General features: G+C 36.8%; 1 protein-coding gene across 9 annotated transcripts in view; it reads right to left on the reverse strand.

The window, feature by feature from the left end:
* The window catches only part of ATG2B (autophagy related 2B), a 76454-nt gene that overhangs the window by 33332 nt on the left and 18915 nt on the right, over nucleotides 1–24207 (reverse strand). For 8 of the 9 annotated variants that reach the window (XM_027120485.1, XM_027120490.1, XM_027120491.1 and 5 more), the window contains 13 exons: nucleotides 23197–23351; nucleotides 22999–23104; nucleotides 22017–22278; nucleotides 20338–20488; nucleotides 19267–19359; nucleotides 18935–19123; nucleotides 16870–17143; nucleotides 15392–15494; nucleotides 11983–12178; nucleotides 11554–11696; nucleotides 6989–7146; nucleotides 6434–6606; nucleotides 5798–5948 (listed from right to left, as the gene is read on the reverse strand). In XM_027120485.1, the coding sequence (XP_026976286.1) occupies nucleotides 5798–5948; nucleotides 6434–6606; nucleotides 6989–7146; nucleotides 11554–11696; nucleotides 11983–12178; nucleotides 15392–15494; nucleotides 16870–17143; nucleotides 18935–19123; nucleotides 19267–19359; nucleotides 20338–20488; nucleotides 22017–22278; nucleotides 22999–23104; nucleotides 23197–23351 (2154 nt within the window). The remainder of the gene's footprint in view (nucleotides 1–5797; nucleotides 5949–6433; nucleotides 6607–6988; nucleotides 7147–11553; nucleotides 11697–11982; nucleotides 12179–15391; nucleotides 15495–16869; nucleotides 17144–18934; nucleotides 19124–19266; nucleotides 19360–20337; nucleotides 20489–22016; nucleotides 22279–22998; nucleotides 23105–23196; nucleotides 23352–24207) is intronic. The other variant, XM_027120486.1, reaches the window with a different exon arrangement.

The raw sequence follows: 24207 nt of genomic DNA on the forward strand, positions 1-24207 counted from the left end.
ATCTCCATCTCAACAACAGCACCCAGCTTCACTCAACGACCAGCAAGCTACAGTGCTGGACACCCTATGCCAAACAACTAGCAAGACAGGAACACAACCCCACCCATTAGCAGACAGACTGCCTAAAATCATAATAAGTCCACAGACACCCCAAAACACACCACCAGACGTAGACCTGCCCACCAGAAAGACAAGATCCAGCCTCTTCCACCAGAACACAGGCACTAGTCCCCTCCACCAGGAAGCCTACACAACCCACTGAACCAACTTTAGCCCCTGGGGACAGACACCAAAAACAACGGGAACTACGAACCTGCAGCCTGCAAAAAGAAGACCCCAAACACAGTAAGATAAGCAAAATGAGAACACAGAAAAACACACAGCAGATGAAGGAACAAGGTAAAAACCCACCAGCCCTAACAAATGAAGAGGAAATAGGCAGTCTACTTGAAAAAGAATTCAGAATAATGATAGTAAAGATGATCCAAAATCTTGGAAATAGAATGGAGAAAATGCAAGAAACGTTTAACAAGGACCTAGAAGAACTAAAGATGACACAAGCAACGATGAACAACACAATAAATGAAATTTAAAATACTCTAGATGGGATCAATAGCAGAATAACTGAGGCAGAAGAACAGATAAGTGACCTGGAAGATAAAATAGTGGAAATAACTACTGCAGAGCAGAATAAAGAAAAAAGAATGAAAAGAACTGAGGACAGTCTCAGAGACCTCTGGGACAACATTAAATGCACCAACATTCGAATTATAGGGGTTCCAGAAGAAGAAGAGAAAAAGAAAGGGACTGAGAAAATATTTTAAGAGATTATAGTTGAAAACTTCCCTAATATGGGAAAGGAAATAGTTAATCAAGTCCAGAAAGCACAGAGAGTCCCGTACAGGATAAATCCAAGGAGAAATATGCCAAGACACATATTAATAAAAGTGTCAAAAATTAAATACAAACAAAACATATTAAAAGCAGCAAGGGGAAAACAACAAATAACACACAAGGGAATCCCCATAGGGTTAACAGCTGATCTTTCAGCAGAAACTCTGCAAGCCAGAAGGGACTGGCAGGACATATTTAAAGTGATGAAGGAGAAAAACCTGCAACCAAGATTACTCTACCCAGCAAGGATCTCATTCAGATTTGATGGAGAAATTAAAACCTTTACAGACAAGCAAAAGCGGAGGGAGTTCAGCACCACCAAACCAGCTCTACAACAACTGCTAAAGGAACTTCTATAGGCAAGAAACACAAGAGAAGGAAAGGACCTACAATAACAAACCCAAAACAATTAAGAAAATGGGAATAGGAACATACATATCGCTAATTACCTTAAATGTAAATGGATTAAATGCTCCCACCAAAAGACACAGATTGGCTGAATGGATACAAAAACAAGACCCATATATATGCTGTCTACAAGAGACCCACTTCAGACCTAGAGACACATACAGACTGAAAGTAAGGGGATAGAAAAAGATATTCCATGCAAATGGAAACCAAAAGAAAGCTGGAGTAGCAATTCACATATCAGACAAAAGAGACTTTAAAATAAAGACTACTACAAGAGACAAAGAAGGAAACTACATAATGATCAAGGGATCGATCCAAGAAGAAGATATAACAACTGTAAATATTTATGCACCCAACATAGGAGCACCTCAATGCATAAGGCAAACACTAACAGCCATAAAAGGGGAAATCGACAGTAACACAATCATAGTAGAGGACTTTAACACCCCACTTTCACCAATGGACAGGTCATCCAAAATGAAAATAAATAAGGAAACACAAGCTTTAAATGATACATTAAACAAGATGGACTTAATTGATATTTATAGGAGATTCCATCCAAAAACAACAGAATACACATTTTTCTCAAGTGCTCATGGAACATTCTCCAGGATAGGTCATATCTTGGGTCACAAATCAAGCCTTGGTAAATTTAAGAAAATTGGAATTGTATCAAGTATCTTTTCCGACCACAACGCTATGAGACTAGATATCAATTACAGGAAAAGATCTGTAAAAAATACAAACACATGGAGGCTAAACAATACACTACTTAATAACGAAGTGATCAGTGAGGAAATCAAAAAATACCTAGAAAAAAATGACAATGGAGACACGACGACTCAAAATCTATGGGATGCAGCAAAAGCAGTTCTAAGAGGGAAGTTTATAGCAACACAACCCTACCTTAAGAAACAGGAAACATCTTGAATAAACAACCTAACCTTGCACCTAAAGCAATTAGAGAGAGAAGAACAAAAAAAACCCCAAAGTTAGCAGAAGGAAAGAAATCATAAAGATCAGATCAGAAATAAATGAAAAAGAAACGAAGGAAACGATAGCAAAGATCAATAAAACTAAAAGCTGGTTCTTTGAGAAGATAAACAAAATTGATAAACCATTAGCCAGACTCATCAAGAAAAAAGGGAGAAGACTCAAATCAATAGAATTAGAAATGAAAAAGGAGAAGTAACAACTGACACTGCAGAAATACAAAAGATCATGAGAGATTACTACAAGCAACTCTATGCCAATAAAATGGACAACCTGGAAGAAATGGACAAATTCTTAGAAAGGCACAACCTTCCGAGACTGAATCAGAAAGAAACAGAAAATATGACCAATCACAAGCACTGAAAATGAAACTGTGATTAAAAATCTTCCAACAAACCAAAGCCCAGGACCAGATGGCTTCACAGGCGAATTCTATCAAACATTTAGAGAAGAGCTAACACCTATCCTTCTCAAACTCATCCAATATATAGCAGAGGGAGGAACACTCCCAAACTGATTCTATGAGGCCACCATCACCTTGATACCAAAACCAGACAAGGCTGTCACAAAGAAAGAAAACTACAGGCCAATATCACTGATGAACATAGATGCAAAAATCCTCAACAAAATACTAGCAAACAGAATCCAACAGCACATTAAAAGGATCATACACCATGATTAAGTGGGGTTTATTCCATGAATGCAAGGATTCTTCAAGATATGCAAATCAATCAACATGATACACCATATTAACAAATTGAAGGAGAAAAAACATATGATCATCTCAATAGATGCAGAGAAAGCTTTCGACAAAATTCAACACCCATTTATGATAAAAGCCCTGCAGATGGGCTTCCCTGGTGGCGCAGTGGTTGAGAGTCTGCCTGCTGGTGCAGGGGACACGGGTTCGTGCCCTGGTCCAGGAAGATCCCACATGCGTGGAGCGGCTGGGCCCGTGAGCCATGGCTGCTGAGCCTGTGCGTCCGGAGCCTGTGCTCCGCAATGGGAGAGGCCACAATAGTGAGAGGCCCGCATAATGAAAACAAACAAACAAACAAACAAAAAAAACCCTGCAGAAAGTAGGCATAGAGGGAACTTTCCTCAACATAATGAAGGCCATATATGACAAACCCACAGCCAACATCATCCTCAATGGTGAAAAACTGAAAGCATTTCCACAAAGATCAGGAACAAGAGAAGGTTGCCCACTCTCACAGCTCTTACTCAACATGATTTTGGAAGTTTTAGCCACAGCAATCAGAGAAGAAAAGGAAATAAAAGGAATCCAAATAGGAAAAGAAGAAGTAAAGCTGTCACTCTTTGCAGATGACATGATACTATACATAGAGAATCCTAAAGATGCTACCAGAAAACTACTAGAGCTAATCAATGAACTTGGTAAAGTAGCAGGATACAAAATTAATGCACAGAAATCTCTGGCATTCCTATACACTAATGATGAAAACTCTGAAAGTGAAATCAAGGAAACACTCCCATTTACCATTGCAACAAAAAGAATAAAATATCTAGGAATAAACCTACTTAAGGAGACAAAAGACCTGTATGCAGAAAATTATAAGACACTGATGAAAGAAATTAAAGATGATACAAATAGATGGAGAGATATACCATGTTCTTGGATTGGAAGAATCAACATTGTGAAAATGACTCTAGTACCCAAAGCAATCTACAGATTCAATGCAATCCCTATCAAACTACCACTGGCATTTTTCACAGAACTAGAACAAAAAATTTCACAATTTGTATGGAAATACAGAAGACCCCGAATAGCCAAAGCAATCTTGAGAACAAAAAATGGAGCTGGAGTAATCAGGCTCCCTGACTTCAGATTATACTACAAAGCTACAGTAATCAAGACAGTATGGCACTGGCACAAAAATAGAAAGACAGATCAATGGAATAGGATAGAAAGCCCAGAGATAAACCCACGCACATATGGTCAGCTTATCTTTGATAAAGGAGGCAGGAATGTACAGTGAAGAAAGGACAGCCTCTTCAATAAGTGGTGCTGGGAAAATTGGACAGGTACATATAAAAGTATGAGATTAGATCACTCCCTAACACAAAAATAAGCTCAAAATGGATTAAAGACCTAAATGTAAGGCCAGAAACTATCAAACTCTTAGAGGAAAACACAGGCAGAACACTCTATGACATAAATCACGGCAAGATCCTTTTTGACCCACCTCCTAGAAAAACGGAAATAAAAACAAAAATAAACAAATGGGATCTAATGAAACCCCAAAGCTTTTGCACAGCAAAGGAAACCATAAACAAGACCAAAAGACAACCCTCAGAATGGGAGAAAATATTTGCAAATGAAGCAACTGACAAAGGATTAATCTCCAAAATTTACAAGCAGCTCATGCAGCTCAATAACAAAAAAAACAAACAACCCAATCCAAAAATGGGCAGAAGACCTAAATAGACATTTCTCCAAAGAAGATATACAGACTGCCAACAAACACATGAAAGAATGCTCAACATCACTAATCATTAGAGAAATGCAAATCAAAACTACAATGAGATATCATCTCACACCAGTCAGAATGGCCATCATGAAAAAATCTAGAAACAATAAATGCTGGAGAGGGTGTGGAGAAAAGGGAACACTCTTGCACTGCTGGTGGGAATGTGAATTGGTACAGCCACTATGGAGAAGAGTATGGAGGTTTCTTAAAAAACTACAAATAGAACTACCATATGACCCAGCAATCCCACTACTGGGCATATACCCTGAGAAAACCATAATTCAAAAAGAGTCATGTACCAAAATGTTCATTGCAGCTCTATTTACAATAGCCAGGACATGGAAGCCACCTAAGTGTCCATCGACAGATAAATGGATAAAGAAGATGTGGCACATATATACAATGGAATATTACTCAGCCATAAAAAGAAACGAAATTGAGCTATTTGTAATGAGGTGGATGGACCTAGAGTCTGTCATACAGAGTGAAGTAAGTCAGAAAGAGAAAGACAAATACTGTATGCTAACACATATATATGGAATTTAAGAAAAAAAAATGTCATGAAGAACCTAGGGGTAAGACAGGAATAAAGAGAGAGACCTACCACAGAATGGACTTGAAGATATGGGGAGGGGGAAGGGTAAGCTGTGACAAAGTGAGAGTGTGTCATGGACATATATACACTACCAAAATAGATAGCTAGTGAGAAGCAACCGCGTAGCACAGGGAGATCAGCTCAGTGCTTTGTGACCACCTAGAGGGGTGGGATAGGGAGGGTGGGAGGGAGGGAGATGCAAGAGGGAAGAGATATGGGAACATATGTATATGTATAACTGATTCACTTTGTTATAAAGCAGAAACTAACACACCATTGTAAAGCAATTATACTCCGATAAAGATGTAAAAAAAAAAAAAGAATTCTGTTCTCAGTAGATTCTCTTTATTAAGCAAAATTTAAACATGTCTAACCAGAAGTGAACAACACACATATTTAACATTTGTCCTACCTTTGTGATAGAGACTGAAACTGCTACAATGAAGGCAGATATAGTGCTTGTCATCAAAACCTTCATATTTTGTCACACAAAATAACGAACCACTGTTGAATTCTAACCAGAATTCACCATGCTTGTTTTCCAACAGATCTCCATTATCTTGCTAATAAGAAGATCAGAAAAAACAGAGAAGTCATTAATTAAAAACAGAAAAGTAAGAAGGACCCTTGAGATGCTCCTCCTTGATTCAGGTTAGGAGGATCTCCCACACTGCAGCAAAGCGGTCTGATTCTTGAACCATCCAACATGGTGGTATTAAGAACTGCATAATTAAACACTAGGCCGGGCCTCTTCTGCCAAATGAACCTTGGTACTTCATCACCCTTTGGAATAGATAAATTACTGTTACCACCGCAGGAGTGGGACCAGCACGTTTTCCAAAAGAAGGTCCGTGTAATGTTTGTCTTTTGATCTGCAACGAAAGCTAAATTTCCCAAGCTGCTGTCATCGTGGTGTGCCTCAGAAAACTGACCTTCATCATCAGTCACTGAAACAACCTCGAACTACCTCAACTATTGAATGCGTATATCATGCTAGACTTATAATAAGACGCACTTGAAAAATCACTTTGGATTTGTAAATCCTTACCTTTACATCTGTAAACACTGCCATTAATCCATGATTAATGCTCAGAAGAACTGAGAGAAAACTCTGCGAGTTCTTGTTCTGAGAGTCTAGTTTTTTCTTCCTACGAGAACGATAATTGGGATCAACAGTGGAAAAATACTGCAAAGTCTCCTCCTCAGATCCACTTTCCTCATCTATGAGAAATAAATTGCACAATTACAGCTGTTCTAACAGCTTATTAACACAAAACAGCATTCAACCTTGAACGTTATCACAAGAATATTTACTTATTTTACAACCTGTTTATTTTTACAAAGAATCTGGTATAAAAATGTACTGTCTTTCTCTTTACCACTGAACTTCAGACAATGAATATACTATAAAATAACAATTAATAACTCTTAAAAAATAGCTAGAAGTGGGGAAATACTGTAAATTACTAAAAGATATTATAAAATATAGTTATAAATGGAAAACGCCAAAGAAACATTTTTAAATCCATCAATTTGAAAGGTTACTACTTTGTTTATTGATAAACCACGCATTTTAATTCAGAAGAAATTTAAAATATATTACCATAGTGAACTGTAGATTTCAATGGACTAAAACTATCTTTGTTGAAGGTATTAATCAGTTGACTGGCTACTGAAAGCCCAATACCATATGAAATATTTTCAAATGTCTCTACTGGTGAAGGAGCTGTTGGTTCCCAGAGCAGCAAATCATTAAAGATCCTATAAAGACAAAAGTTGAAAAATAAATACATAACTCCTACTTCAACTGAAGGCAAACTAAAGAATATCCCTTTAAGAAATCACATGAATAATAAATTTTCCAAATGGTGAAATGGAATTTCTTTCAATGGAAAAATAACTGCTATGGCTATCAGGGCAGTGAGAAAGGAATCTGGACAATTAGATACCGAATTAGATATCCTCCTAGTTTCACCAGTGTTATATGCATCAAATTACATACATCTAAATGCACTTAAAGGAGAAGGTTTATTAAAAATAAAACCCATAAAGAACAAAAGGACTCTTCACGTATATGAGAACACTCTATAAACTATAATAGATTATGCACTGTCTCATTTGACTCCCCTCAATCCTCTGGGGAAGCCAAGGCAGAATTATTATTCTCACTTTACACTTGGAAGAAACTGCATCATAAAGGTTAAGTGACCCGCCCAAGGTCACACAGCTAATTAGTGGGAGAAGTGGAACCAGAGCCCAGATTATGTCCAGCTCCCAATTCAGTTCTCTTCCATTACTCACTTTCTCTAGGGATATCTGCTTTTTCTTTCTTCCACAGAAAGCACAGCTTCGCTGGGAAGCTTGCATGAGATAAAGAAGCATACAGAACAGGAAATAAAGAGAGGAAACCCTTCTAACTAACGGAACAGACAAACAGCCAAGTCAATACTGGTGACCACTGGGGTGATACATGTCAAGCTAGGCCACCACCGCATCCTATTTTTTCAAAGAAATATTTGTCCCTTCTCAGATACCACCACCCCCACCACTCACCTCTATGTTGTCATGAAAACTGAGACTTTACAATGTTCTCTACAAAGATCTTTGTTAGGCTTGGACCCATAGCATATCCTTCACATGCATAATGCAATCACTGCACCTATAACACTACTCCATTTTCTTGTTTCCCTTTCCTAGACTAAGACTTGTGTCTTAGTCATCTTTATATGTGCCTAGCACAGTGGCTGTCACACAGCAGGCTCTGAGGGTTTGAAGAAAGGACCAGTGGATGACTCACATGGAAGGACTGCCAAAAGCACAGACTCGTCATAAAGCCTAGTGTGAACACCAATCAAGGTGCCAAGCGATGATGTAGCCCTGGCCCCTTCCTGTGAGAAGCCACTTGTCTAGGAACTTCCCGGGCCAATTCCTGAGCTTCTGAGGGCCTAGAAAGTATAAACGAGGACTGAGTACTGTCACTCTCAGTAGATTGTAATCCCCACCCAAAAGGTCTCTTTTTGGAAGCATCACTGGATGAACAATACCAGGGACACAGGGCAGACGCATGTCTCGCCTCAGACACACTGACAGCGATGCCCAGAACTGTGTGGTACTCATTTGGCTCGCTGCCTCTTGGGTGTATCACTCACAGAACAAAGAAACTAGAGTCTAGGACTTCCCTGGTGGCGCAGTGGTTAAGAATCCGCCTGCCAATACAGGGGACAAGTTCAAGCCCTGGTCTGGGAAGATCCCACATGCCGCGGAGCAATTAAGCCCACGAGCCACAACTACTGAGCCCGCGTGCCTAGAGCCCATGCTCTGCAACAAGAGAAGCCACTGTAATGAGAAGCCCAAGCTCCACAATGAAGAGTAGCTCCCGCTCGCCACAACTAGAAAACGCCCGCGCACAGCAACGAAGACCCAACACAGCCAAAAATAAATAAATTTATTGAAAAAAAAGAAACAAGAGTCTAAATCCAGATCTTAGTCTAAATTCCTATATGAATAAATAGTGAAAGTATAAAATGAAGAATTTTCTCAGGAAATTTTTCTTTACCTTATTCCCTCCAACCATTCTCTTATCTTCACAGGTTAAAGAGAAACTATTAGTTTAAATAAAACCTGGAGTTCATGGTATATGACCTGCAAATATGTTTCATATGATTTTACTATTTTTCCTTATTTACATTTTGGTCTAAACACAGTCTTGATACCATAATACTATAAAACACTGAATGACGTTTCTAATATCAAGAAAAAAAAACACTTAAGATGTTTAAGCACACATCACCATGATTCTGTGCCAATGAGCTTGAAACATTATAGAAGCTCAAAGATATCTGATTTAATAAAACCAGGTAGAATATTTTTTATATTCTATTCTAAAGGATTTTTGACATAGAAAAAAAATCTACCTGTACCTGAGACTATCTTTCTGAAAAGAGCCAGTTGATGAAGAAATAAACCAATATTTCAAATGTATGAAGTAAAGGCAGAATTGGTTATAACTCCTGCTCAGAAAGATACCTGTAAATTTTATGTATAATAAAGGGTATTATTAAGACATTTAGCAAAACATGAATGGGGTCTGAGGATTAGATGCTAATGTATAATATTAATTTTCTTGTTTTAATGGCTGAATTATGGTCATATAGAAGAATGTCCCTGTTTGTGAGAAATACACATTCAACTGCTCAAAGCTCAAGGGACATCAAGTCAGCAACTTACTCTCAAATGGTTCAGGGAAAAAACGTTCTTTGTACTGTACTTGCAACTTACCTATAAGTCTGAGAATGTCTGAAAATTAAAAGAAAAAAGTATGTGTATGTATATATAGACCAAGCCAAACAGAGGGCAAAGAATTCACCTGCTAACTTAGATATATGATTTATATGACCCACAGCCGGGGAACACTGCGGTATTTATATAAGTCTAGGGGCCTAAGACACAGAGCAGTGGGCAGGGTAAGAGAGAACAGAAACTCTCGTGAGCAACACCCCTGAACCAGCTCCCCAGATGAGCAGATGCTCTCCAGTTCCCTGATTTAAGCTACCCTGCCTGCCATACTGACTGACGTCCCCCACATGCTACCTGCTTGCTGCTGGTAGACAACTCCCTAGCCCACCTGAGAACTTCTGCTCCCACCAGCTGAATTATACGTTTTGTATAGTCACCACGGGTAAATCGTGCTTGGCCCCAAATCTGCTCATCCCAGCTGTATGTTATCGTAAGCATAGTTTAATTCAATCTTGTGCTAACTGATGACTTTTAAGTATATACACTGAAGTGAGAAAAAAATCTTTAAAACCTGGAAGGATTCTACACTCAGACTGCTTTGAAACTATTTTTTCACTCCACTTCAAAGAAACTGAAACTGAGAATTGTAGACAAAGCCTTCTGGGTACACATTAAGCAAAAATTCTAACCAGTGGCTTGTAATCAAAAAAAGGCCCTGTCCTATATTTTAAAAAGAAGTGGTAAATGAACATATATTCATAAATGGAATGTTTAAGGTATGTTTTACTATTCTGATGTTGCAATCTAACCAATAGCCACCTGTTCAATCAATGCATAAGGAGAAAGAAATGGACGAAGCCCTTCTGACCTCTGGGATGGACCTTGAACTAGTAGTTTCATTTTGCTCAGTCTTAGCCTTGCACATTCGTTAGCTCTTGGTAGATATCCCTCAACTATAAAATAAGGAGAGCAGTCTAGAGATCAGTGGTTTCCTGTATAAATCCGAATCCTATTTGGTACCAAGTAAATCTACAGCGGAAACAACGGTCTGCAGTTTCTGAAGATTAACAAAAATTTCGATGACTTGTCTACAAGTGGGAAGCTAGCAATAACAGACACTAAGGACGTGTCTTTTTCCAGAAACCCACATGACCACCTTTCAGCTATGCCAGAGTGGGTAGGAATGATAACATTCTTACCTACTATTCGCCAGGCACTGTTCTCAGAACTTTCCCAAATGTTATATCATTTAATGCTCCAAACAACCCACTGAGGCCTGTACAAGTATCATCTCCAATTTATATGTGAGGAAATGGAGCTCACGGGGACTAGGTAAATCGTCCAAGATCTTCAGAGTCTATGACCTTTCTACTCTAGAATGCCATTTATTTCAACATATTTTCTTGGTATATATGTTTAAGGGTATTTAAATGTAATAAATTTAAGTTTTTATAGACAAGTTTATAAGTTAGAGTTTCTAATTCTAACAAGATGCTTTTTTTTTAGACTCTGAGAAGGGATGCTCCTTGTACAAAGACTCTAGGACTCTGACTTTACATCAGTATCTCTTGGCCCTCTATACAAGTATATCCCAACTCTTTTCATGTCATTATACACAAAGCGATACTTTCTCAGTACTCTGTGGTAAGGTGACAGAGGGCAACCAGCCAACCTAGGATGGAGGGAATACATCTCACACACAAGAAACCCAGTTACCAGACACACTGGTTAGGAAAATCTGCTATGACAATAGCTCATCATAACGGTAATAGGTCTATAATCAACACCATACAAAGTACACTGAAATAGTTGGTAATATTAAAACAAGGAAAGAAAAGGAGGAAGAGGGAAAACAAGGAGATAGGACAGTAGAGAGGCAGTTAGACAGGAAAGTTCGATCCCAAAGATTCAACTAAATGAGTTTAAACTCACCTATTATAAAGCTTCTCATAAAAGCTTTTATTAGGTAGTGTTATATGAATATTGGGTAATGTAAGTTCCAGCACATAGTGAGAATTGCTGATTGCTTTATCTTGAAACTCTGTCATTTCTACAGGGTCTCCTGGCATCACCATCTAAAACATAACAGTTTAGTGCAAAAAAAAGAAGAAAAAAAGCATCAAATAACCATTTTATATTTAAAACAGTAGTAGCATCTTCTTACCCGACCCATACGACTTGTATGTGGGCAAATAAATAAGCATGTGACTTTTAACCAAGGGAAAAAAATAGATATTATTCAATCTTGGAGCTAAAAATATGGCAAAAAACAGTATACAAAGTATGTTTTTAAAGAGAAAGCATTAAGAGCTATCTGATAGAGGGTAACTCCTTTGTTGCTTGCTCACACTGTTACTTTACCTGTTCATTTTCAAACATCACCCTACGAGAAGAGAAGGGAGACGGGGCTGGTCTTCTCAGATCACAAACGTCTTTCAGGGAATGAGCGCCTCCTTCCTCTTCTTCCTGGTAGTGGCCATCACTCTCTTCTGCTTCCTCAGCTGCTATTCTCTCCAAAATGGAATGCATGGCTGGTGGGTTTACTTTCAGTACAATTCTGATAGCAAAGACAATTTTAAAAATCAAGATCTAAGTGTAAACTGCAAAACTAACTTGTATACAAACTAATACAGGGCTTCCCTGGTGGCACAGTGGTTGAGAGTCCGCCTGCCGATGCAGGGGACACGAGTTCGTGCCCCGGTCCGGGAAGATCCCACATACCGCGGAGCGGCTGGGCCCGTGAGCCATGGCCGCTGAGCCTGCGTGTCTGGAGCCTGTGCTCCGCAACGGGAGAGGCCACAACAGTGAGAGGCCCGCGTACCGCAGAAACAAAAACAAACTAATAGAAAGCCCGCTGATTAAATCATTACTGATAGGCGTCAACTTCTCTACAAAGTCTAATTATATCTAACGCAACCCACTCCTGAGCATGCTGTAAACTTAAAAGTGTGGAATTGATGAAACAAGCAAATAAAAGAAGGGCATTAACATTTTATACTTGGATAACTGGAAAATCTGATCTTTTGAGAACAAAAGGGTTATTTTAAAATTTCATTACCAAACTTACTTACAAAACAGAAACAGACTCACAGACGTAGAAAACAAATTTATGGTTACCAAAGGGGTAAGGGGGTGGGGGAGAGATAAATAAGGAGTAGCAGATACACACTACTATATATAAAGTAGACAAACAACAAGATCCTACTGTATAGCAAAGGCAACTATATTCAATATCCTGTAATAAACCATAATGGAAAAGAATATGATAAAGAATATGTGTGTCTGTGTGTGTGTATGTGTAATATATATATATATATATACATATACACATACATATATATATATATCTCTGAATCACTTTGCCATACACCAGAAACTAACACAGTATTGTAAATCAACTATACATCAGTTAAACAAAATTTTTTTTTTAATTTCATTAACAGCGAGCAAATTTTACCTAAGAATTCTATTTATTATCATTAAACCAAATCCTTCTACATTCCAGCTGTTCGGCTATTATGAAATACTTGCATACCTAAGAAACCTCATGCTATATAAATTGTCCAAATGTAAGAAGGAGAGTTTGATTAGAGAATATTTTCAGAACTGCAACAACAAAGTAATCTTTTCCTTTAGGAATTTCAATAATAAAAGACTTGTGTTATTGGTGGTGTTTTGTAGCTACAAACTCAAAATATCAAGAGCTAACAGGCTTTGATGACATTAGCTTCTGCCCCAGAGTAATGCCAGTCCTTTCCTAATTCTCTGCAGCATGTCACTAGCACAAGGCTTTGTAGCCTCCTTTTTTATCCCACCAGCCTGCCGTCATGATGAGACATGGCACGCTCAAACAAAACAGCTGTGTAGCATCTATAATAGCTTTCTTTTTCCTAAGAAGGTATTGCCAGTTGGTTCTAGTTATAAACTAAAACAACTGTTTCCTAATTTACAGATATCCTAATGTAAACTGTGCTTTCAAATTACTTAATTGAAGTAGATTCGTTTCTTATGATGAAAACTCCTGCTCATGATCAGCTGTGCGCCGACCAGGCCTGTCCTAGGAGTCTGATAGGTCAGACACATAGGGTACGGGGGTGTAAAAGAAGGCAGGTAGAAAGTGGCACAAGAAAGATCACTTTAATTCTTAAGAGAGGATTCATGAACTCAGTTTTCAATATAATAAAGGATCATTATTTTGGGTAAACTAAGTTCTTTTAAATGTAATCCAAGGGACTTCCCTGGTGGCACAGTGGTTAAGAATTTGTCTGACAATGCAGGGGACATGGGTTCAGAGCCCTGGTCTGGTAAGATCCCACATGCCGTGGAGCAACTAAGCCCGTGTACCACAACTACTGAGCCTGTGCTCTGGAGCCCGTGAGCCACAACTACTGAGCCCACGAGCCGCAACTAATGAAGGCCACGCGCCTACAGCCCGTGCTCCACAACAAGAGAAGCCACCGCAATCAGAAGCCTGTGCACCACAACGAAGAGTAGCCCTCGCTCGCCGCATCTAGAGAAAGGCCGCGCGCAGCAACAAAAACCCAACGCAGCCAAAAAACAAATAAATAAATTTTTAAAAAGAGAAAAAAAAAAAAGTAATCCAAGCCCACTATCAGGCTAATTTAAAGAATGATTTCTCCTGCCCAAGAAATCCTGAAGCAGTGGTTCTCTAAATCCAACTGCACATTGGTATCACCTACTGTAGTTTCATTTTTTTAATTGCAGTATAGTTGATTTACAATGTTGTGTTAATTTACAGCAAAGTGATTCAGTTATACATATACATGTATATATATATATTCTTGTTCATATTCTTTTCCACTATGGTTTATCACGGGATATTGAATATAGTTCCCTGTGCTATACAGTAGGCCCTTGTTGCTTATTCATTCTATATATAATAGTTTGCATCTGCTAATCCCAAACTCCCATTCCATCCCTCTCCCATCCCACCTCCCCCTTATCAACCACAAGTCTGTTCTCTATGTCAGTGAGTCTATTTCTGTTTCCTAGTTAAGTTCATTTGTGTCATATTTTAGATTCCACATATAAATGATATCATTGGTATGTCCTTCTCTTTCTGACTCACTTCACTTAGTATGATAATCTCTAGTTCCATCCATGTTGCTGCAAATGGCATTATTTCATTCTTTTCTATGGCTGGGAAGTATTCCATTGTATATATGCTCCACATCATCTTTATCCATTCATCTGTCAGTGTACATTGGGGTTGTTTCCATGTCTTGGCTATTGTGAATAGTGCTGCTATGAACATATCACCTGGTGTATTTTTAAACTGTACTGATGCCCAGGTTCTATCTCAGAATCTCAACGTGGGGCGCAAGAATCAGTGCTTTGTAAAAGCTCCCCAGATTTGAAAATACTTTCCTAAAACAATCACTGACTATAAAATTCATCTGAAAATTAACCAAATGGTGCTGTATGATACCACTTGTACTAAAGCCCTTTTCAAAAATGAACTATTTTTAGAATGGTTATGATTCTTTTGTCCATCTAATTAGGCTAAGTAACTTGAGGCCGGAGAACACATTTTATATGTCCATCTCTGTCAGTATCTCACAGGCACCTCTGATAAAGTAGTACATATTTTTTATTTAATTTTTCCATCTTCCTCGGGGTTTTCTCATCAAGGCTGGATATTTTTAGCTTAAATTTAATAGCCAAAATGTCAGTCAAAAAAGCTATAGCAACTTGTTTCTGAAAGGAAAGTCTCATTAAATGTATGTATCATGTCCATTTGCTTACTCACCGCGGCCAGTCAAAGTCATCTGATGACGCTGTGTCTCCATCTCCTCCACTAGTCACGTGGAAAAAATTAATGGATGGTTCTCCTTTATCCTCCTGGAATGACCCTAATAAAACAAGACTGATTCATGGAGATGCACTTCTTCTCCAACACTAAGAGAAAAGATACTTTCCTCCTTCGAGGAGCAAAGATCCTCTAAATCAGGGACATAATGCAGTGTTAAGTTCTACAACATGTATTCATTTATTCCTGCTGCACGTGTACATGTGGGGAGACAGGATAAGCAGATAAATTAAATTAAATGCTCTTTTCTGCTCAAACTCAAATTCTTAGGTATGAATGTTTAACGTGTACGGTGCATAATCATAACATATTAAATATAAGGGACTTCCCTGGCAGTCCAGTGGTTAAGACTCTGTTCTCCCAATGCAGGGGGCAAGGTTCAATCCCTGGTCAGGGAACTGAGATCCCGCATGGCATGGCCAAATAAATAAATAAGCATAACATATTAAATATAGTAGTTACCACTTACTGAGTGCCACTTAGTGATTATTCTTCATAAAAGTTTATGCAGTTAGTCTAGGAACAGATTTTTTTAATGTAGTTATTTTAAGAAATAACTACATTTCTTAAATGTCTATTTTGTACCAAGCACTGTAAGAATTACTTCTTCACAATAACCCCATATATGTTTTTTCATTCCATTTTACAAAGAATGACTTTCCACCAGAATAATGAGTTTCTTATCACTAGAGATAAGGGAAGATTCCAGATAACCCCTAAAGGCCTTTCCATGAAATCATAACTGGCAAGTCAATTTTAAATACCTCTAATGATATGTAAAACTCAGAGAAAACAAGGGAAGGAAAACTGCAGCCTACAGAGAAGGAGGCGAGCAGAAAGAGGAGGAGAGGGTTACTTAAAACAGATTTTACAAAGAAAAGTCACTATTAGTATGATGGTTGAAAGCTCAAGCTCTAGTGTCAGACTTGGGTTTGAATCTTGATTCCACCATTTATTACTACATTGACCTTGGGACGTACCTCTTCGGAAGTCGACAGATTCCTCACTTATAAATGATAAAAATAATTGGAAATAATAAGCCTACCGTAACTATGATGATTAAAGGAAACAAGATAATGTGTGTGAAGCGCTCAGCACACAGCAAACATAGAGTGGCACTCAATAAATTTTGGCTACTATTAGCCCTACAACAAGTAAGTAGTAGGTGGTATTAAAATGTAGGCTAAAGCACTATATTCTCAAAGTGAATAAGTCATCACGCATTGTAGTTTCTTTTCAAAAACTGACAGATATCACGTTTGCATACAGTATTAGAAAAAAGCTGTTACACCTGCTTTCTAACATATGTTCTTTAATTTTATTGTATTGGGGGGCTGTCATATACTTTTCTTAATGTAAGTTTCAGTAGCAGTTGTTAGTTTCTAGTCTGGCTCTTTTACAGGCATGGTCAATCTTACCAACTAGCTCTCTAAAGGTAAGTTCCAATTTAACTTGTTCAGGGGTTGATCCTCCTAGGAATTCAGTCTTAAATTCTAGATCTGTGAATGCTAAATGAAGAATCTCCTTCTGAAGTGACTTCTTAAACCATGGTCCTCTCTCTTGATCTGAGCGAAGATCAGGTATTGGGAAGCGAACAGAAAGGTTTAATACTGGCGTGGCAACTTGTACTGATATCCGACAATTTGCAGGATTATGTGAGTCATCTAGAAATACTTCAGTGAAAGCTTTGTGCTAAAACAACAAAAATATGCCAAAATGTTAAATTAAGCAAATAAACATAAATGACACTAGTATTCAACATTACAATATACATAATCACTATTTCCTCATTCAGGATAATGTATTAACACACAATTCATATTAACTACTATCATATTAATTTAGTGTAATGAAATTTTATAATGCAACAGCTACTGACAAAAGTCAAAACTACTGGCAAAAGTTAAATCCTCACATAAAAAAATTAATTAAAATAAAAACTGAACCAAAGTGAAGACACAGGTGCTATACATGTATATGTATCTTACTACAGACTATAAAGAATAATGTGTAAATTAGCTTATCAACAATCTCAATATGGTTAAAAATCACTATAGTACCCAGCATTCAATTTGAAGGATTTATCCACCAACATGCTACTTAAAGACTTCAGTGTGAAATCCCATGTATTATGCCAAATGCAAAGGCCCATCCCTGACTCATCTTTATATTTCCAGGACTAAGCCCAGGCCTGGCACATCACAGGTTCTAAATAAATATTCCCTAAATGACTCACTCTGAGTTCCCCCCTAATTGGCTCACTCTGAGCTCCCATCCAACCCAAGGGTATGATGCCATCAAATGACTCTTAGAAACCAAAACACGTATGCACCAGTTACTTAAAGCCACATTATAATAAAAGGGTCAAAGAACATGCCCTTCAGATAAAAGTCTATTTCTATTTTTTCTCTAAAATGAATTAAAACTTATGAAGCTTTAGTCCAGCGTACAGCGTAGGTGATAACAATCCTCAATTTCGCGGATCAGTCTCTAACCACCTAGATTAGAAAGTTCCATTTTTATGCTAAGACTTGGATCCTGTTTTTTCTCTCCCTTATTTGACTTTCTAATACTAACCCCCACTCTCAGCAAAAACTGCTCAAGAGATAAAATCATCATCCCAGTACATCTATGGCTAACAGCAAATATAAACACTTGCCCCACAGAACTTAAAATAGCAATTGTTGACAATAAAAATGAAAGAATCTTGATTTAATGTGAATACTCACCACTAGTTAAGGGAGAGGCAAATATGTAGAAAAATATCTTTTCCCTTTTCTTTTTAGACAAAGTTGTCTCTGTCTGTGCTTAATCCTAAAGTTCCTAAGACACCTTACAAACCTGACTTCCTTGATTAGCTCAGGAAAGACTGTACCAGATCTAAGTAAAAGTGATACAATGTGATGCTCCATAACACAATATGATAAATTATGTTCCCAATTTCAGGAGTATATTCTACATTATGTGGGCTGCATTTTACAGGAGATTCAGCTAGTTCATTATATGTGTGAATAAAGTTTTATCAAGATATTATAGTCAGTTTATAAAATTCAGATAAACACAGAAAAGGAAATCTCATTTTACTACTCTTACATAATCAATGCTACCAAATGGTATATTTCCATCCAGTCTTTTTCTATACAATTTTATTTACACAGTTGTAATAAAAGTTTATGTGGAATAATATATTCTACATTTTCACTTCATACTTCTTCATGAGCCTTCTTCATGTTGCTGTACCCTCTTTATAGCCATCATTTAAAGTGGCAGCATAAAATTGCACTCAGTACATTAGCACAACTTATTTAGCTAGTCTACTATGTAGACATTAAAGATGCCTCCTTTTTTCATTATTACAAATGATGCCGTTTTAATAACATATGCTATTTAACCTAGTAAGAATACTTCAGCTCAGAAATCATCCAATAAGCCTATTAGCTAGCTATGATCACGATGTGTGTTTGCAACTTTTTAAATACTTACCAGACTAATATGCTTATTATATGAAGTATACATGTGTGATGCCATCATCTCTACTGTAGTGAGCTTCTGTGGTTGAAGCAAAGAATTCAACCTGTCCACGATACTGATATCCAGCTCGCAAAACACTGGATTTAACTTAACTTGTAATTCTGCCTTCTGAGGAACAGAACTAAGTCTTGCCTGACTACCCTAAAAAGAAAAAAAAAAAGAAGAAGAAAGCATTAATATGATCACTAACAATTCTATAAAATTAAATTAAAACCTTGTGATTGTGATAAAATATACATCAAATGAAAATTTACAGGTGCTAATCACACAAAAAGATCTCTTACCTGGGGTCCTTTATTCTCAGAATGCTTATAATGAAGCTGAAGACACACAGGGGGGTGAGAATCAGTTTGTTCTTTGGAATGGAACATTAAAAGCTTAAAAACAAAGATGAAGATAAATGAAATGTACAATATTAAGCTATAATTAATCACATGAATTAATAGAGGAGCTAATATAATAGTGGACAGAGCTTTTTGAAGTCAGAAAGGCTGGTTTAAGCTTTAGTTTTGTCACTTACTAGCAACGTGACTTTTAGACAAATTAGTTAACTTCTGAAATACTTAGTATCACATCTGCAAAATGTATGTGAGGATTCAAATAAAGCGCTTTGAAAATAAAATAAGTCACAAGGGCAAAGTAACAGCAATAAAAATGTCATTTTGATAGCTTTTAAAAGTTTCTCTAGGACATGCTTTTAGGATAGGAAAAAAATCAGATTAACGATAAATGGGCACGAGACATTTCACTTATCTTGAACAGTGCTTAGCACATAGTAGGCATTCAATAACTATTTGTTGAATAATAGAATTCTTCTGAAATTAAGAGTGCTTGGAAAATGAGTGAAATTAAGTCATTTGTCCCATAAACTGACTCTAAAACAAGTCAACTCTAAAAATGTAACACACTCTTATAATGGCCTTAAAGGCCACACTTAAAAATCTGTTTCAGGACTTCACGGGTGGCGCAGTGGGTAAGACTCTGTGCTCCCAATGCAGGGGGCCCAGGTTCCATCCCTGGTCAGGGAACTAGATCCCACATGCATGCTGCAACTAAGAGTTCACATGCCACAACAAAGGAGCCCGCCTGTCGCAACTAAGGAACCCATGTGCCGCAACTAAGGAGTCCTGGAGCCGCAAATAAGGAGCCCGCCTGCCACAACTAAAACCTGCTGCAACCAAATAAATAAATTTTTTTAAAAATCTGTTTCAACAAAATATAAATGCAAACACCACAAAAAACTTCTTCCTATACAACTTCCTATGCCTTTTTAAAGAAAATCATTGCTGTTCACACAATTCTTAACAAGCAAGACATTTAAAGACTAATCCTAAAAGAAAAGTATCAGCATTTACCTCTGTATAGTGAGGAGGAACAGAATGAAAATCAGTCGGAAACAGGCATTCCAAAAGTTCCATTTGCCCTATGGACATATCAGTACTGAAATATCTAGAAGCTGATCTTTGTCTTTGTTCATAGGATACTTTGATGCCAGTACCTATAAATCTGTTATAAAAAAAATGCATCATTTAAGAGTATCCATATATTTCTAGATTAAACAATGTGTCAAAGAATAGTACACAACTGTTAATACCTACCTGTTCTGACAAGTTCAAATTGTTAGTAATAACTAATATTCTTAAGGATATTAACCAGAAAGACTGCTTCAAATTCCCCATTCCCTGACATAAGATAAAGAAATCAGATCTGCTGATAAGAAATCACCCAGGACGTATTTCCCAACACTGCCCTTCCCTCTTCTACATTTTAAAATTTACACTTCAGGGCTTCCCTGGTGGCGCAGTGGTTGAGAGTCCGCCTGCCAATGCAGGGGACACGGGTTCGTGCCCTGGTCCGGGAGGATCCTACATGCCGCGGAGCGGCTGGGCCCGTGAGCCATGGCCGCTGAGCCTGCGCGTCCGGAGCCTGTGCTCCGCAACGGGAGAGGCCACAACAGTGAGAGGCCCGTGTACCGCAAAAAAAAAAAAAAATTTATGCTTCAGTGGATAAAATCTTTCAAATCTGTAAAATATATATACATAGTTTCTTAAACTTATCTAGAAGGATCATGCAATATTTTTAAAACTTTAGTCAGTGGAACTCAAATGAAGGTCTACCTCTAGTTTTTATTGCATTTATTGTATTTCCTACTGGCAGATATTTGAAACCTTATCAAAAATATGAAGAAAAAATGTTTTTGCAGCTTTATAATAAATATTATGGTCCTAACCTGTAGAGTTTCTGTTGCTAGATATAAAAACTACTTTGTATATTAATTTTAATACTTCAAAAAAGTTAAAGTTAAAATGAAAGCCCAAAGCGTTCTCTAAAAATAGTAATATATGTGCCTAAGCCATTACATAAAATAACATATGAATGGACAATTTATAGGTCACTCTCATGTTAAAATGAATAGTATTTGCACATTAACAATATTATATGTACTTATAAACTTAATTATCTCCTCATCTATTAGGACTCAACCCATAAAAAGATCAGTGGCTATTTGAACAGCTTTGATTTTTTTTTTTTTTAAGCAGAAGTTGAAAATGTAGCGTCCAAGCTCAGGATGAGCCGTGGTATCATTTCCCACCCCATGGCCAGCAGCGTATGAATCACCTTCAAGTCCCTTTGCATTAGCCCATTCTACGCTCACCACCACTGCCATCTCTACCAAACCTGTGACAGTAAGAACTATTTTTATGATCATAATGGTGTCAGTGGGGAATGAAGGCAAAATGTGGGCAAAGAAACTTGGCAAGAGCAGGGCAGGGAACTAAAGAAAAGATAATTTAGACAACCCCAAATTATATAGATCTTATATCTGAATGTTTCACATGCCAAATAACCTGAATGAGAGATTCTATGGTAAACATCTTTGCAGCACTGAAAGAAAACCACACTCACTCCACTCATTTACAAATATTTAAAATGTGAATTGGAAAAACAAATGGAGATAGGTAGGTATTGTAGATAAATGAAAAGTCCACATTTGGTTCTTTTTCAAGGATCATTAATAAATATAAAAGTTTACCTAAGGTGATCATGTGAGCAAGCTTCTGCAAATACCGCTCGGAAAGACTTAAAATCTTCTGTTGAAAATCTTGCTGGATCAATCTTTTCTATACAAGTAAAGAAAGCTATCGCCATAGGTGTCAATGGATTAAGGTTCAATGATGTTTCAGGTGGAGATAAAGGATCGATGTGAAGCACAGAGATTGAAAAAGTTCCCACAGCTAGTCTAAAAATAAATTCAGGCCTGGATTCATCCACTGAAACAGATCTAGAGGGGAGAGCTGAAATACATGTGTTAAAATTATATTCATAAAAAAGTTAATAGTTAAAATAATCCATTATATCAAAATTATAAAACATTTACTCGTGTGTTAATTTTAAAATTAAACCTGAGGTTTTAGTCTCAAAAAACATGTGATCACACATTTTGAGTGATAGTAAACGAGTAAAATAAACTAATCTTTCTGCATTTTATACCCAAGATCCTTGATACCTGAAGTACAAAAAAAAAATTGTTACAATAGGAAACATATGAACAAAACTTTTGCATTAATAAAACTGTATTGGAAAAAGTCAGAGATTAACCAAAAGCTGCTCTTCAAATTTTCCTTTAAGCCTGTGTCTATTTCAATTAAATTTTGCAGAAAAGAAACTTGAGGTTCTCTTTCAAGGAAAGTGTAAACGTGAAACAAAAATCAGATAGTTGATTGAGACCCCTAAACTGTAATAATAATAAGAAACTTCTGGTGTACTTTTTACTAAAAATATTTAAGTATTTAAATACACAAAGAATACAATAAGTAGGCACCTATTCTGAAACACTTCACAGTGAATTGTTCAACAATGCTTCATTTTGTTTCTAAATTTTGTTAAATAGCCTAGACCAAAGAAAATTTTATGAAAAAGAATAGAATGGCATTTTTTAAAAACAATTTTTTTTAATTTTTAAGTTTTTAAAAATTCCAGGGGAAACTATCAACAAATGTCTTTTTTTTACTTACCAGTCTTCTGTAAAGATGCTGGGTGAACTAGGCTGGATGGTAATGCTGACCCTCTTACTGGCTGTTCTTTATGATGATCAAGGAAATCTCCCCAAGTTGGCTGAAGCTATAAAATAATTTTTTTAAAGCACATGAATAAAGTGCAAAATTTTAGAAGCAACTTTTCAAGAACAGAACAAAAATTAATTAATACTTTACCACAGTAGTACTTAACGGAGATCCTGCTGGTGTGTTTGTATATGTACTAGTTAATGATAACTCAAGGTCCATATTTGGGGGTTCCCCAAGGGGTGGAAGAGAAGAGAGACTATGGGACATGTCCATATCAGCCATGGAGAAGAAAACTTCTTCTTCTAGACAGAATTAAACTTTGTCAGTTTTATTATAATTCCAATTCACATCTTTAAATAAGTTCATATATATTAATATCATATTCTTCCCTCAGGTTATCTGAGATATAGTGATGTCCTAAATTTTATGTTACTTCAAATGGGGTAATTTCTTTGGAACCAAGATATTAATGTCATAGTAAAAACTCAACTGAATATAGATTAACAAAAGGTTAAGCTAGCCCACTGGTGAACTTTTTAAAAAAATATATGATAAGCTGCATTACATGGTATGATGTAATGTCATTAACTGTCATATGATTTTAAAATAATCCAGATTTTTAAATAGTATAAATATCTTGCAATCTCTGGCTTCATATGGATACAGCTATTTCTTAAAAAAAAAAAGAGTTGAATATTTTATTTAGAATTTTATTTATGTTTTACTTCTTTCTAGAGACTGTTTTACCCTCATGCAAATGAAGTTTCTTATGGCCAAAATTTCTTGAGTAGACTTGAATTTTTTATTTAGTTCAACATTCCATACTTAAATTGATTCTTATTATTCGTGGTATTAGTGCTTACACATTCTGAAATGCAAAGTAAACTGGATAAAGATTATATTTACATTTAATTGATAGAAAGATTAATGGACAAAGGTTTCTATGTAAAGAAAACTACTGTAAATCATTATGTGAGCACATAAGAATTTGACAAAATGAATAATTACCCCCAATTTATCTTCTGTGTAAATCCGCATTTTTAATTGACTTTCCTTAGAATAAATCATGATTTACAAAACAAAACTATACAATCAAAAGGGATACTGCAGCACATGCGTGCCAGTGCATCACTGTAAGGCTGTGGTTAGATCAACTTA

Source organism: Aethalodelphis obliquidens, unplaced genomic scaffold (genome assembly GCF_003676395.1).
Source record: "Aethalodelphis obliquidens isolate GAN/ISIS:26980383/991018 unplaced genomic scaffold, ASM367639v1 scaffold21, whole genome shotgun sequence".
Lineage (NCBI taxonomy): Eukaryota > Metazoa > Chordata > Mammalia > Artiodactyla > Delphinidae > Aethalodelphis > Aethalodelphis obliquidens.